Source organism: Pan paniscus, chromosome 15, assembly GCF_029289425.2.
Source record: "Pan paniscus chromosome 15, NHGRI_mPanPan1-v2.0_pri, whole genome shotgun sequence".
Taxonomy (NCBI): Eukaryota; Metazoa; Chordata; class Mammalia; order Primates; family Hominidae; genus Pan; species Pan paniscus.
This window is the reverse complement of record NC_073264.2, coordinates 91,061,260-91,074,312: the sequence shown is the minus strand read 5'-3', so window position 1 is coordinate 91,074,312 and position 13,053 is coordinate 91,061,260. Positions and strand designations below refer to the sequence as shown.

Genomic DNA, 13,053 nt, shown 5'->3' with positions numbered 1-13,053 from the left:
CTCTAGCCTGGGTGACAGAGTGAGACTCTGTCTCAAAAATCTGTAAAGTTGTGGTGATTTTAGCACACAATTATTAAAAACAGAAATTCGGCCTGGTGTGGTGGTTCATGCCTGTAATCCTAGCACTTTAGGAGGCCAAGGCAGGAGGACTGCTTGAGGCCAAGAGTTCAAGACCAACCTGGGCAACATAGACCCTGTCTCTACACAAAATACAAAAATTAGCCAGGTATGGTGGCATATACCTGTAGTCCTACTGCTAGCTATTTGGGAGGCTGAGATGGGAGGATCTCTTGAGCCCAGAAGTTCGAGGCTGCAGTGAGCCAAGGTTGCACCCCTGCACCCCAGCCTGGGCAAAAGAGCAAGACCCTATCTCTTAAAAAAAAATATGTGTATATATATATATATATGTCCATCTTTCCATAGGTTAGAGTATATCTTGAAAATGTATTAAAGCTATAGAATTATATATATAATTATATATTGAACTATATATGTAATATATAATTATGATTGGAATTATATATATTAATGTATATAATTGTATATATGTAATATATAATTATAGATGTTTAAGCATATATAATATGTAATATATAATTATTTAATTATATATGTAATCTATAATATATAATTATTTAATTGCATTTATTTAATTATATATGCAATATATAATTATATAATTAATATAATTAGTTATATACAACAGAATTATATATTATTAATAATTGTATATATGATTAACATATGTAAACATACATAATTATATATATAATTCAATAGCAAGATATCAGGAAAGATGGACTTTACTAGCTGAATTTTAGTTGGCATTAACAACAAAATAATAATTTAAGAAAACAAAACAAATTTTCAAATTCCTAAACTTTTGCATTATCAGAGGATGGAGTCAGTGGCATGATGAGCTTTTCCCATTTAGATCTATGTATTTTCATGAGGTACCTATACTGTCCATTAAAACCAAGTATCAAAACAAATTGAATTTTAAATTGCTCACTTATAAAATATTAAGCCAAGATTTTCAGAAATAATAGAGTATATTAGTGTACATTGTTCTGGTTAAGTATTAATAATTTCTAGAGACATCAGAAAGTTATTTGCCATTGATAAAATATTTTATCTTTAATTCTTTAGAAATTTCTATACTTTAACCATGTACATAGTATATTAATATAATAACATATGTGCTCCTCTATAAATAAGTATATTCATGTTGTGGAGTATATGCCCACAAATCTTGTACTTCCTAGGGTTGTGAGACCAAAACAGTTTGGAAACCACTGTAACATACAGCCAAAGAAGATACTTTGTTGACTGAATATGGGCTTTTTAAACTCTCAATTGTATTTTTATAATATCACAATCCCAAAATTAGACTAAATAATGAATAACACGGTCAGGCATGGTGGCTTGCACCTGTAATCCCAGCACTTTGGGAGGCCAAGGCGGGCGGATCACCTGAAGTCAGGAGTTCCAGACCAGCCTGGCCAACATGGCGAAACTCCATCTATACTAAAAAGTACAAGAATTAGCTGGGCGTGGTGGTGGGCGCCTGTAATCCCAGCTACTCAGGAGGCTGAGGCAGTAGAATCGCTTGAACCCGGGAGGTCGAAGTTGTAGTGAGCCGAGATCGTGCCACTGCACTTCAGCCTGGGCAACAAGAGCGAGACTCCGTCTCAAAAAAAAAAAAAAGAATAACACATATTAAAGGAAGTTGTGAACTGGAAAAATATTTCCTGTTTGTGTAAATTGAAGTAGGCCAAAGAAACAGAGATGTCTAACATATCACACATATCCTTATTTCAGTCATGCAAACAATTTTCAATGATAAAAAAATCAGCTGCTGAGGCTGTTAGCGATGCAAAATTATTTAATGTTTCCAAGGTTAGACGTTCACTTTTTGAGACGCTTGAGTAGCTTTTCACTTAATTGACCAGCATGTATGGGTTTCTTTACCCAGGTCCACAATTCACTACACAGGTCCAGAAAAAAAGCTGATCTCTGAAAAGCACTAGGAGAAGGCAGCTAGAGAGGGAGAATTCTAATTAGGCCGGGGTCCTCTGTGGCTTGAATGACTGAATAAGCTTTTATAGTCTTCAATTCAGTGACTGCCAGATTCTTCCCAAAGAAATTTCTAGAGATCAAGAGTAGGCTCTTTCGGAAGTACTTGCCCGTATTACACTTTAATTTTACAAACCAAACAACAGCAATTCAACCAACCAAACAACAAAAACGATCCAAAGAAAGAGACTTGGACATAGGCATCAAGGAATCATTTCACTTTATAATTTAATAGAACACTGGTGTATCATTCATTAATTCTGAAAGTGTTTGAGAACTAAATGTAAAATAATTTTGTAAGGTTTGTGAATTGTTGCCTAGGTATTCTGGTGATGTTTAGTGATTTTATCATTAATGAAAGCAATGTGTTTTTTTAGAAAACATATTATTAGGGTTCATAACGTTGACATTCTGTTGTGCAATCATAATCTCCTGTTTTGTTTTAGTCATAGCTCTACAGTTGAATGAATTCAAAGCTCACCTCCAGGCCTTTTGCTATGGTTTCTGCTTAGCTGAAGTTTATCCTCAAGTAGGGGTCATAAGAATTATATTCCCCACTGTCTTTCATGTTCAAAAATGCTTATCTGGGTCATTGTATTTGAATAAAAATATGTAATGGATTGAATGCTAACATTTTTGAGTCACATTCTTTTTCTTTGAGAACATTGGTTATGCCTATTTTGGAAGTCCTTTTAAGTTTTTTGCTAATTTTTATTTTAATTGCTTGCTTTGCTCTTAGTATATTACCATGTCTCTTCATGTATTTTCAATAATATCTATTCTCCTTTGTGCTGCATCCAATTTGGCATTTTTCTTTTTCTGTTTTGGTTTTACTTTTCTCTTACATTTCTTTCTTGAGCTATATCTGCTGATGTCTCATATCCTTTTGTTATTTTGCTGTATCTTGTTATTTTGTAGTAGCTCCCCTATCTACTTTCAGCTCTTGTTTTATAGAGGTCTTTGTTTTATTAGGGGAAACAGTGATTTTTCAGATTTTATTTTTAAATGAGTGATTGCTTGGGGGAAACTAATTATAACTTTTTCCACATAAATTAATGAAAGCAAGTTTTCTACCAAGAGAAAAGTTGTGAGGAACAAATTACTTTCATAAACCAAGGGATATCTCATATACAAAATTCAAAATTGCTACTCATTTGTTATGTCTAAAGATATTATATAATCTTTAATACTTGGATTTCAAAATTTGAGACTTTTTTTAGTGTTTGAAACTTAACACTTTCGGGTGGGTGCGGTGGCTCATGCCTGTAATCCAACACTTTGGGAGGCCGAGACGAGTGGGTCACTTGAGACCAGCCTGGCCAACATGGTGAAACCCCATCTCTACTAAAAATAAAAAAAATTAGCCCAGCATGGTGGTGCATACCTGTAATCCCAGCTACTCAGGAGGCTGAGGCACAAGAATTGCTTGAACTTTGGAGGCGGGGGTTGCAGTGAGCCGAGATCACGCCACTGCACTCCAACCTGGGTGACGGAGCAAGACTCTGTCTCAAAAAAAAACTTGTCTCTACTGAAGATACAAAAATTAGCTGGGTGTGGTGGCACGTGCCTGTAGACCCAGCTACCCGGGAGGCTGAGGCAGGAGAATCGCTTGAACCCGGGAGGCGGAGGTTGCAGTGAGCCCAGACTGCGCCATTGCACTCCAGCCTGGGTGACAGAGCAAGACTCCATCTCAAAAAAAAAAAAAAAAAAAAGAAAGAAACATAACTTTGTATTCCTCTTAGAGCTGGTAGTCACAATTTGTGTGTTTGTGTACTGTATCAAAGATGATGTTTCATTTTTAGTCAGAATTTCTACCCACTAAAAATGGCAGAAGTTCAAGAGACATAAGAGCTGTTTGTACTATAGTACTGTTTGTACTATAGAATTAATGTTAGATAATAGGGTGTTTTGAGCAATTAAAAGTTAAGTAAGAAACATCTTTCCTCTTTAACACTAATAAAACTGACTGAAAATTTTGTAGTGCTATCTTTTGTTTTTCATGTTCAGAAATCTTCAGTGACTCTAAGGGGTATAGTTAAAACTCTTTAACCTGGCTTTCCAACATCTGGTCTCTTTTCCAACATCTGGTCCCCTTTTCAAACTCATCTTTCATCAGTCCCAAATTCCTGTGTTTCCCTTGGTGTGGTACTTGTTCCTTTGATTATGTGATGTGCATTTGTGCTTCATTCTGTTTGCAGTGCCTTTCTCTACTCTTACCTGTCCAGGTTTAAACCATCTTTAAAGGTCCTCCTCAATAAAGCCTTTCTTTCTCTGCATTGTACAGTCTTCTTTCCTTAAATGTTGATAGTATTTATTGTTGTGTATTTTTTCATTCACTTACTTGATAAATGAAAACACAGTGTTTATGATTATCTCCATAAATTAGTACAAGTTCTTTGAGTTTATGGACTTATATCTGTAATCGCCACTGTCCTTGGCATGTTGCCTTTTGCACTGCAGTTAATAAATAATCATTGGTCCATTGCCACTTATTCCAAATACCCTGTGACAGTAAAATTCTGTTTTCTTCGTGGTTTAATTTATTTCTCATAAACTAGGAAAGAGTCCTTTAAAATGCAGTCAGGAGCTTCATAGCCACATGTGGCTTTGCTTTCCATTTTCCTCTGTCTACATGTGATTTTCATGAATTAATCTCTGGTGGTCTCTTTTTGCTTTATTTCGGAGGCATTTTCAGTGCATGATTTAACTTCGGCTGTCATCAGGAAGCTGACTTAATGTTCTTTCTTGACTTTGCCCGCCATCAACACCCTGTGGTATTTCTGGCTGGCATTTTTCTCTGCATGGATATGTTTACTTCTCCATGCCTAGGAACCTTCTCCATCTCATTGTAAGCACTGCTATTTGTACATTCCCACCACCTGTCAGTTGGCAAAAAGCTCTGGGAAGCTGCTTTTGCTTCCCAGTCATGAGATGAAATGTGAATGTGCATAAGGTCCATGCCCTGACCCAGCGTCCAAGATCCTGAGTGCACAGGCAGATTGCCACATAATGATGTAAAGTGGCAATATCGAGGCACCAAATGCTCCCATCATGACCGGAGACGTTTAAAGTTATATCCTGATATTTTTGGTGTAAGAATCCCTTTCTTCATATTACACAAGGGAAGGTCAAAGGACATAGGACATCTAACTCTCCTTTTTTGAATATTAGAAATTGGGTGAAAATGAGAATGTCATTGCTTGTTGAATAAGATATTTTCAAAATCAGAGTATTAGTGGGGGCTGGGGCTTAGGAATGCAATTGTAAAAGGGAGTGATGGATATTCCCTTGGCAGAAAAATTATATAGATGTTATATCACAGCCATTATAGGGGTAAGGACTGTCACCAGCTTGGGTAAAACAAACTAATAGGCTCTTCTGTTATGCTGATTGGAAGAGTCTTACAGAGCTGAGGGCCTAAAGGAAAGTGATTTCAGAGAGCATTTACTTTTTCAAGTCATTTGCGTCTCTTTTGAAATGTTATTTCTCACTGTAATTTTTAGCTTCCCATAATTCCTTTCTGCCAGCAGCCAACTTGTTGAGTATCATTTTCCTGGTCCATCTCTAACAAGAGAAAATTTCCAGTCATCATTTTGTGCTTCAGAATGATTCTGTGTATGATCATGCAACTTCAGTAAGATCACAGTTATTAAAATGAGTACCTAATTTAGTGACTATGACTATTGGTCTTTGAGTATCTGCCTGCTTCCGGGTATAGAAACATCCATAAAAACACCTAGAAATCATATTTCATTCTTTGTAGCCATACATAGATAACAGTCATCAGCTATACCTTCTGTGTGGATGGCATGACCGAAGAAGTAGACTTCTTGAGGTCCCAACTTTTATTTCATGAAATTTTGTGTCTTCTCTGGAATGGAAATGCTTTAGTTTTTATTTAAATGGTTTTGTTTCAAAATTATATTGTCAGAGATTCCCTTTTCTGATTGTCCTGTTGCACATGCTTATAAGATGGGGAGTATGAATGTGTGTTAGCTTTTCAAGCTGACCTCAGGATTTCCTCTCTGAGGGACTTCTAGGGACTTTCACATGTGATATATTGAATAAAACTGTACTTTAAAAATTCAGCTATAGAAATAATTATATTCTAGTCATTTTAAGAAAATACCAATTTTTCAGAGGGTTCTTAATTGATTTTGATTGTCTCTTTTTACCAGTATGAACTTTAGAAACGGAGGAATTGAAACTCAGAAACTGGACCAGGAAGCAAGTAGAGAAGATGACTTTGTTACATAGATTTTCAAATAGATTGTGTTATTTTGGTTTCTTCATTTAAGCTAACTTATGAAGGATATATTATTAGATTGGAAGGAATATTTAGTCTCTTCACATTTAGGAAGCTCAGATTTTGAAGTCCTCTCTTATGTTAAACCCATCCGGATACACATTCGATTCATCCTTCAAGGCCCAGCTGTTAAGATATTTCTTATCTTGAAAGCCGGCCCTACCCTGCCACCTTGCAACCCCCAAAAAGGAAATTGTCTTCACCTTCTGCTTTAAACTCCTAATCTTTCATAAATATCTTTCTTCTTCATGCTTTTTCATAGTTATTTGTACCCATGTGTTATTTCCAGTGTCAGAATGGAAGCTAAACGTGAGAAGGCATAGTAGGGTATTCATCATCACACTCCCCGCACCCCTAGCACAGTTTTGTAGGTCTTGAATAGATGACTTCATCTTATGTAAATGAATGGCTTATTTCATTGGAAAAAAAAACACAGGCTTTTTATTACTATTATTTGTTTTACTCTTTAAATACCACACTGGCACCATGTTAAGGTCAGGAGTCCAGTCAAGCCCCAGGATGAGTTCTAGGCCCAGCTCTGCCTCTGACCCATTTTTCCACAAATCAGTGAACCTCTCTGGACTGCACTGTCATCTGAGAAAAAAGGGTGTTGTGTTATACAATCTGGCAGGCTTCTCCAGCTCTGAAATTCACTGGTGGCGTCATCTATCATGGAGAATTGCATGGCCGTCTCCTTTATTTTCCCTGCGTACCACAGATATTATTCAGAATCCACCACAGCATGAATATAGATGTGGTCTGTCAGTGTGACAAAGACTGTTCTCAAGAGGAAATTACTGGGTTTGACAGCTACCCAACCCTGGGTTTAGTTTTTGGGATGTCACTATAGCAAGTGTTGTGGCCGATGTATCCAATTCCTCATCTACATATATGGCTGAATATGCTGTTCTTGCTGTAATAGCATGAGGGCTATTTTTCTTTTAATTCAGCTGTCACATAGGAAACTGCTGCCATGGTTTCCTTCTATGACCAAATGTTGCTAACCCTTTCAGTCATCCTTGAAGTTATTAATAGCCACACATCATGAATGTATTCATGCCATTTCCTTTCTAGAAAAAGGAATCAATTTCTCATGTTTTTCTTTTGTAGTAGATAGCTAACTTCTAGGTGGAATTTTGGTAATATTGAATGTCATATTTATAAAATAAGAGAAATCTGTATTTAATAAAATACACATTTTATGAGATACTTAACAATTGTTTTAAAATGCCATGACAAAGTAGGCCAGGAATTAAGAATTACATCACAGTTTTGATTGTCCACCTTATATATAGACTAAAATCAAGACCAAAGATTTCCAGTACTACATTTTTATCGATGACAGCAACCTATGAGTTTGTTGCCTTATTATGTCTGGCCATCTTGTCTGCCTACCTCCTACCCCATCGTTCTCCTCCATCAGGCTACCTCAGATAAATGCATCGTTGACATTCAAAGAGTTCTCCAAAGACCAGTGGCATCAGTATCAGGGAGCTTATTAGCAACGCCTAATCTCAGGCCCCACTCCAAAGGTACTGAGTCAGACATGTTTAATATTCCTAGGTGATTCATATGCACATTGAAGTTTGAAAATCACTGGCCTACCCCAGTTAAATTTTGGGTAAATTTTGGAGTAAATTATCATTTCTATTTATGGTACTTCCTAACTTCAATAGCTTTTTATTCCCTACCAAATAATGTCTAGATTCCTTAGCCTGACATACAAGGCCCCTACAGACAGAAACATACAAGGCCATATAGACAGAAACGGCTGTGCCTTTTTTGCATGTCCCCCAGTGTTTCATCCTACTCCGCCTTTCTGGTCTTCTTGCCATATACTGTCTCATTTCTCTCCTAGCATTTTTGTTCATGGCAGGTTCACTGCTCTCTTTCCTCTTCCTCCCACTTCCCCATCCACATATCTGAATGGTATCCATTCCTTAGCTGAACATTCTTCTATGTAGCCTTTCTTTTCTTTCTTTCTTTTCTTTCTTTTTTTTTTTTTTTTTTAGACAGAGTCTCACTTTGTCACCTAGACTGGAGTTCAGTGGCGCGATCTCGGCTCACTGCAACCTCTGCCTCCCAGGTTCAAGTGATTCTCCTGCCTCAGCCTCCCAAGTATCTGGGATTACAGGTGCCCACCACTATGCCCAGCTAATTTTTGTATTTATAGTAGAGATGGGGTTTCACCATGTTGGCCAGGCCGGTCTCAAACCCCTGACCTCAAGTGATCCACCCTCCTCGGACTCCCGGAGTGCTGGGATCACAGGTGCGAGCCACCACGCCCGGCCCTATGTAGCCTTTCTTTATCACTCCAGCCCACAAAATATCTTTCCTCTTCTGTAGAACTCCTATAACACTTGCCATATTGACATATTTAATGGTAGCAACTGCAACGCCACTGGCAACTAATATTTACTGAGTGTTTTCCATGTGCCAGGCACTGTGCTGAACGGATCCTCACAGGAACATCTTGGGTTGGGCTCTGTCTGTCCCCATTTTACACATGAGGAAAAAGCTCAGAGAGGTCTAAAGACTTGCTCAAGGTCACCAACTGGTGACTGATGGAACCAAGATTCAAACCGAAGGAGGCTGCCTTTCCAGCTTATGCTCTTAATCACTGTCATATTCCTTTCTCACTTCTTTTAACAGTGTTAGAGACCCTGAAGGTAGGAAGCATGCTTTTGTGTCCCTCCATTGCCTAGCATAAACACCAGGAAGCAAGGCCTATTCACTCTGCCCTAAGAGCATTCTTGATGCACTGGTTGCATGATTATATGGCTTTTCCCTGTTCCTATGAAGTGGTTTGGTTTGGATTGTTATACTTGAGATTTCATTTGAAAAAATATACAAAAGGAAGCTGATGCAACATTTATATCCATCAAACTGTAGAAGGCATTCCAGTTCAGATTGCTCTGATAGGAACCCATGTGTTACGCATCTTGCCTATGGAATTATATCACAAGACCAAAGGATTTGCCAAATAAATTATAAAAATCAAATATATTGAAAATTGCTGAAAGGAGTTATACCATAATTTTAACTGGAGTGGGAGTGCTAAAAGAAATTCATGACTTTCTCTTCATAAGGGAGGATTATACTTTGATTCACTTGGAAGAGTCTTTAATCAGTTACTGTGAGTTTAGCATTGTGTTTTATAAATTCCAGCTGGGCCACATTATCTGCTCTTCTTCTCTCCTTGGTTGCAACCTGCTGCTGGAGAAAATCAGGGCAAAGCAGTGATTAAATCCACTATAGACTTACTGTGAAGCCTCGTAGTTCCTGCACTCGCTCTTGCCTCTGCCTACCCCAGCCCTTGAAGCTACTGATGATGGCTCCTTTGGTAGACTGGCTCACCCATTTCCTAAGCCAGCCCCAGGAAAGGCAGAACAAGTACTAATACTAATACCCTTTACTCTCCCCCCTACTCTGCCTGTTTATCACTCACTTCTACCTGCCTCCCACTCATGGAGTTTTTAGAATCTTAAAATCCCAGGACTGGTTACCGGTGGCTAGACATGGATCCTGGACTCTTGTCATTATTCCCAACCCTCCTCCTTTCTCCCCAGTGCCATGTCCTCCACATGCCACACCTCTAGTCTCCTTAGCTACCATTAAGCCCAAGAATCAATGTTGACACCACTTTTTCCTCCTTATCTTCACTTAGGCCTCTGTCCAAGGCCCCCGCCCTTTCTTCTTACCCATACTGCAGGGCCTGCACTGTTAAGTGGGCTCAGGTGCTTGGACCTGCTCTTGGCCGATCTGAGATCTGAAGCTTACTTACCACTTGCCTTCTTTCTTTAATGTGTCTGCCTCCCCATCATACATTCCACAGTGAATTAGTGTTTCTCTCTCTCTCTCTCTCTGTCTCTCTCTCTCTCTCTCATCAAGTGTGATGTCTGAGAAATCTCTAAACTCTGCTATCCACCTTCCTGGATCCTCTTGCTTAGATCCCCTGGTGCCAGCCTTGATCCCAGAATGGGACCATGTCACAGTACAGGCAGAAACTGATCTCTACGTGACCAAAGTGTTTGGGCTACCAGAATCTGTCTTCTGTACTCAGTTCCCCCACCCTGGTCCTGTGTCATTCCAGAATGCCTTCCATTTCATGCAGAGATCTGGTATGCCTGTCACTCAGGTCAGACGATACCCCTATTGCTATCCAGGAGAAATGTAACTCAGCTGGCTTCAGTTCCCTGTTATAGGGATGGCACGTAGTTGACATGCCTGCCACTGACCCCTCCTGTACCTGTGGCTGCCCTCTTCCGCAGAACTCAGAGTTCTTCTCAGTACAATACCCCAAGCCAGCTCATTAGAGTTGTCATATGAGATCAAATCTCTTGCTCTCTCTGTAAGGATGTATTCTCTGTGATGGTTGTACCAAACCTTTCCCACTACTGTACTTTGCAGGTGATCTTGCCTTTTTCTTCATGGAGAGGATCATGGCCTCTTCCTGGGTTTACTGCCTTCTCTTCATCTCTTTTCTGTATTCCTTTAATTTTCTTTCTTCTTCTTCTTCTTCTTTTTTTTTTTTTTTTTTTTGAGATGGAGTCTCGCTCTGTCACCCAGGCTGGAGTGCAGTGGTGTGATCTCGGCTCACTGCAACCTCCACCTCCTGGGTTCAAGCGATTCTCCTGCCTCAGCCTCCCAAGTAGCTGGGATTACAGACGTGTGCTACCATGCCCGGCTAATTTTTGTATTTTAGGTAGAGACGGGGTTTCACCATGTTGGTCAGGCTGGTCTGGAACTCCTGACCTCAGGTGATCCACCTGCCTTGGCCTCCTAAAGTGCTGGGATTACAGGCGTGAGCCACCACGCCCAGCCTTCCTTTAATTTTATTTCTGAGGAAAAGGGGTCTCTTCTTTTTTTCCTAATTCCTCTCTTTTGTTCTGGTCTTCTCTCTTCCCCTTTTTTTGATCTAAGACATTTCTCCATCAGCCATTCCCACTTCTGTTTATAATGCCTATCCCTGCCTGAAGATATACTCATATCCATCCTAGAAAGCTGCTCTCCCCAACTAAGTACCTCCAGTTGCCCCCTGTCCTTTTTCTCAGGGTTCATTGTTGCCAGCTTCTCACAGCATTCACACCCTGCCTGGAGAGCCAGTCCTCGATTCTCGCTCTTCCCCAGCTTTCATTGCACTGTATCGTCCGCTGCAGTCACAGTGCTTCCCGTTCATTGATTACCAACTACGTGTTGCCTTACTTAGTCCTTACAGTGACTCTGCACATCAACGGCATTTCTATCTATTTTACAGTTAAAGCTGAGAGTCCTTTATTGCTCAATTCAAACCAAACTGAACTAATTCGCAATTATTATTATTTTTTTGATCAAAGAAGTCACAGAACCGAGCCCCTAGGGCAATCAGAATTTTTTATTTGATTATAATCATGTTGCTGGTACTTGTTAATGGTCAAGTGTTTTCATAACCTCAAAATGTTATTTTCTTGTTTAGAAATGCCACTGCCTAGTAATGATAATGATGGAGTAGACTGAATTTACAGGTAGAATAAAATGTCTGCACTCCCATGTTGATTGCAGCATTATTCACAATAGCCGAGATATGGAAACAACGTAAGTGCCCACCATTGGATGAATGGATAAAGAAATTGTGGTATGTGTGTACAGCAGAATATTATTCAGCCTTAAAAAAGAAGGAAATCCTGCCATTTGCAACAGCATGGAGGAATCTGGGGACATTATGCTAAGTGAAAGAAGCCAGACACAGAAAGACAAATATTGCATGATATTACTTATATATGACATCTAAACTAGTCAAACTTGGAGAAAAAGAGTGGAATGGTAGTTGCCAGGGGCTGGGAAGTGGGGAAGATGGGGAGATGTCAGTCAGCGGATACAAAATTTTAGTTACAAGGTGAATGAATTCTAGTGATCTAATGTACAGCGTGGTAACTATAGTTAATGTGTTGTGTACTTCAGATTTGCCAAGGGAGCAGATCTTAAGTGTTTTCAACACACACACACACACACACACGCACACACACACACGCACACACACACGCACACACACGAAGCATGTCAGGTGATGGATATGCTAATTAGCTTGACTGTGAGTCATTACACAAAGTATACTTTTATAAAAACGTCATCTTGTATACCTTAAATATAGACAATTTTTTGTCAGCCATACCTCAAAAAATGTCTACACAGACTTAGTGAGACTCATGACATGAGTCATGTTAAAGGATATTAGAAACAAATAAAAGTTTAAAAATGCTTTTCTTAACCCAAGTCTTATTGTTAGGATTCCTCATAATCCGGTCATGACTTCAATTAGAAATCCTTGCCGTGGAATATCAAGACTCTTGTCCAAGGAGAGGAAGGGGCAGGAGGGTCTCACTCTTGTTCTCTCCTTGTAAAAATTTAACTCTGTTTGCAGGAGAGAGTATTTGATGAATACATGAACAAATAAATGAATGAAATGAGCGGAGGAATAGAATTAATCTGATCAAAGTTTACATGTTCAAATTATGTGTTGAATTGGATAGAGCAGCTGCTGGCCCTTACTTTTTTCTGGGCCTATTTCAAATGGTCTTCTTTACTAGGCTTTCAATTGCAGATTTAGACTTGGAGGCTTTAACAAATATGAATTGAGTACACATTTGTATAGCGATTTAAACTGCTATTATCACAAAATTGTCACAGTAGTT

The 13,053-nt window shown here is 39.0% G+C and overlaps 1 protein-coding gene across 4 annotated transcripts in view; it reads left to right on the top strand.

The window, feature by feature from the left end:
* EFCAB11 (EF-hand calcium binding domain 11) overlaps window positions 1–13,053 on the top strand; it is a 165,998-nt gene that overhangs the window by 25,279 nt on the left and 127,666 nt on the right. Inside the window, exon 6 of one of the 4 annotated variants that reach the window (XM_014347680.4) lies at window positions 2,523–4,491. The exons of the other annotated variants lie outside the window; for them this stretch is intronic. Within the exon in view, the coding sequence (XP_014203166.1) occupies window positions 2,523–2,544 (22 nt within the window). The 3' untranslated portion in view covers window positions 2,545–4,491. Of the gene's footprint in view, window positions 1–2,522; window positions 4,492–13,053 lie in introns of those variants that run through there. 4 annotated transcript variants of the gene reach the window in all.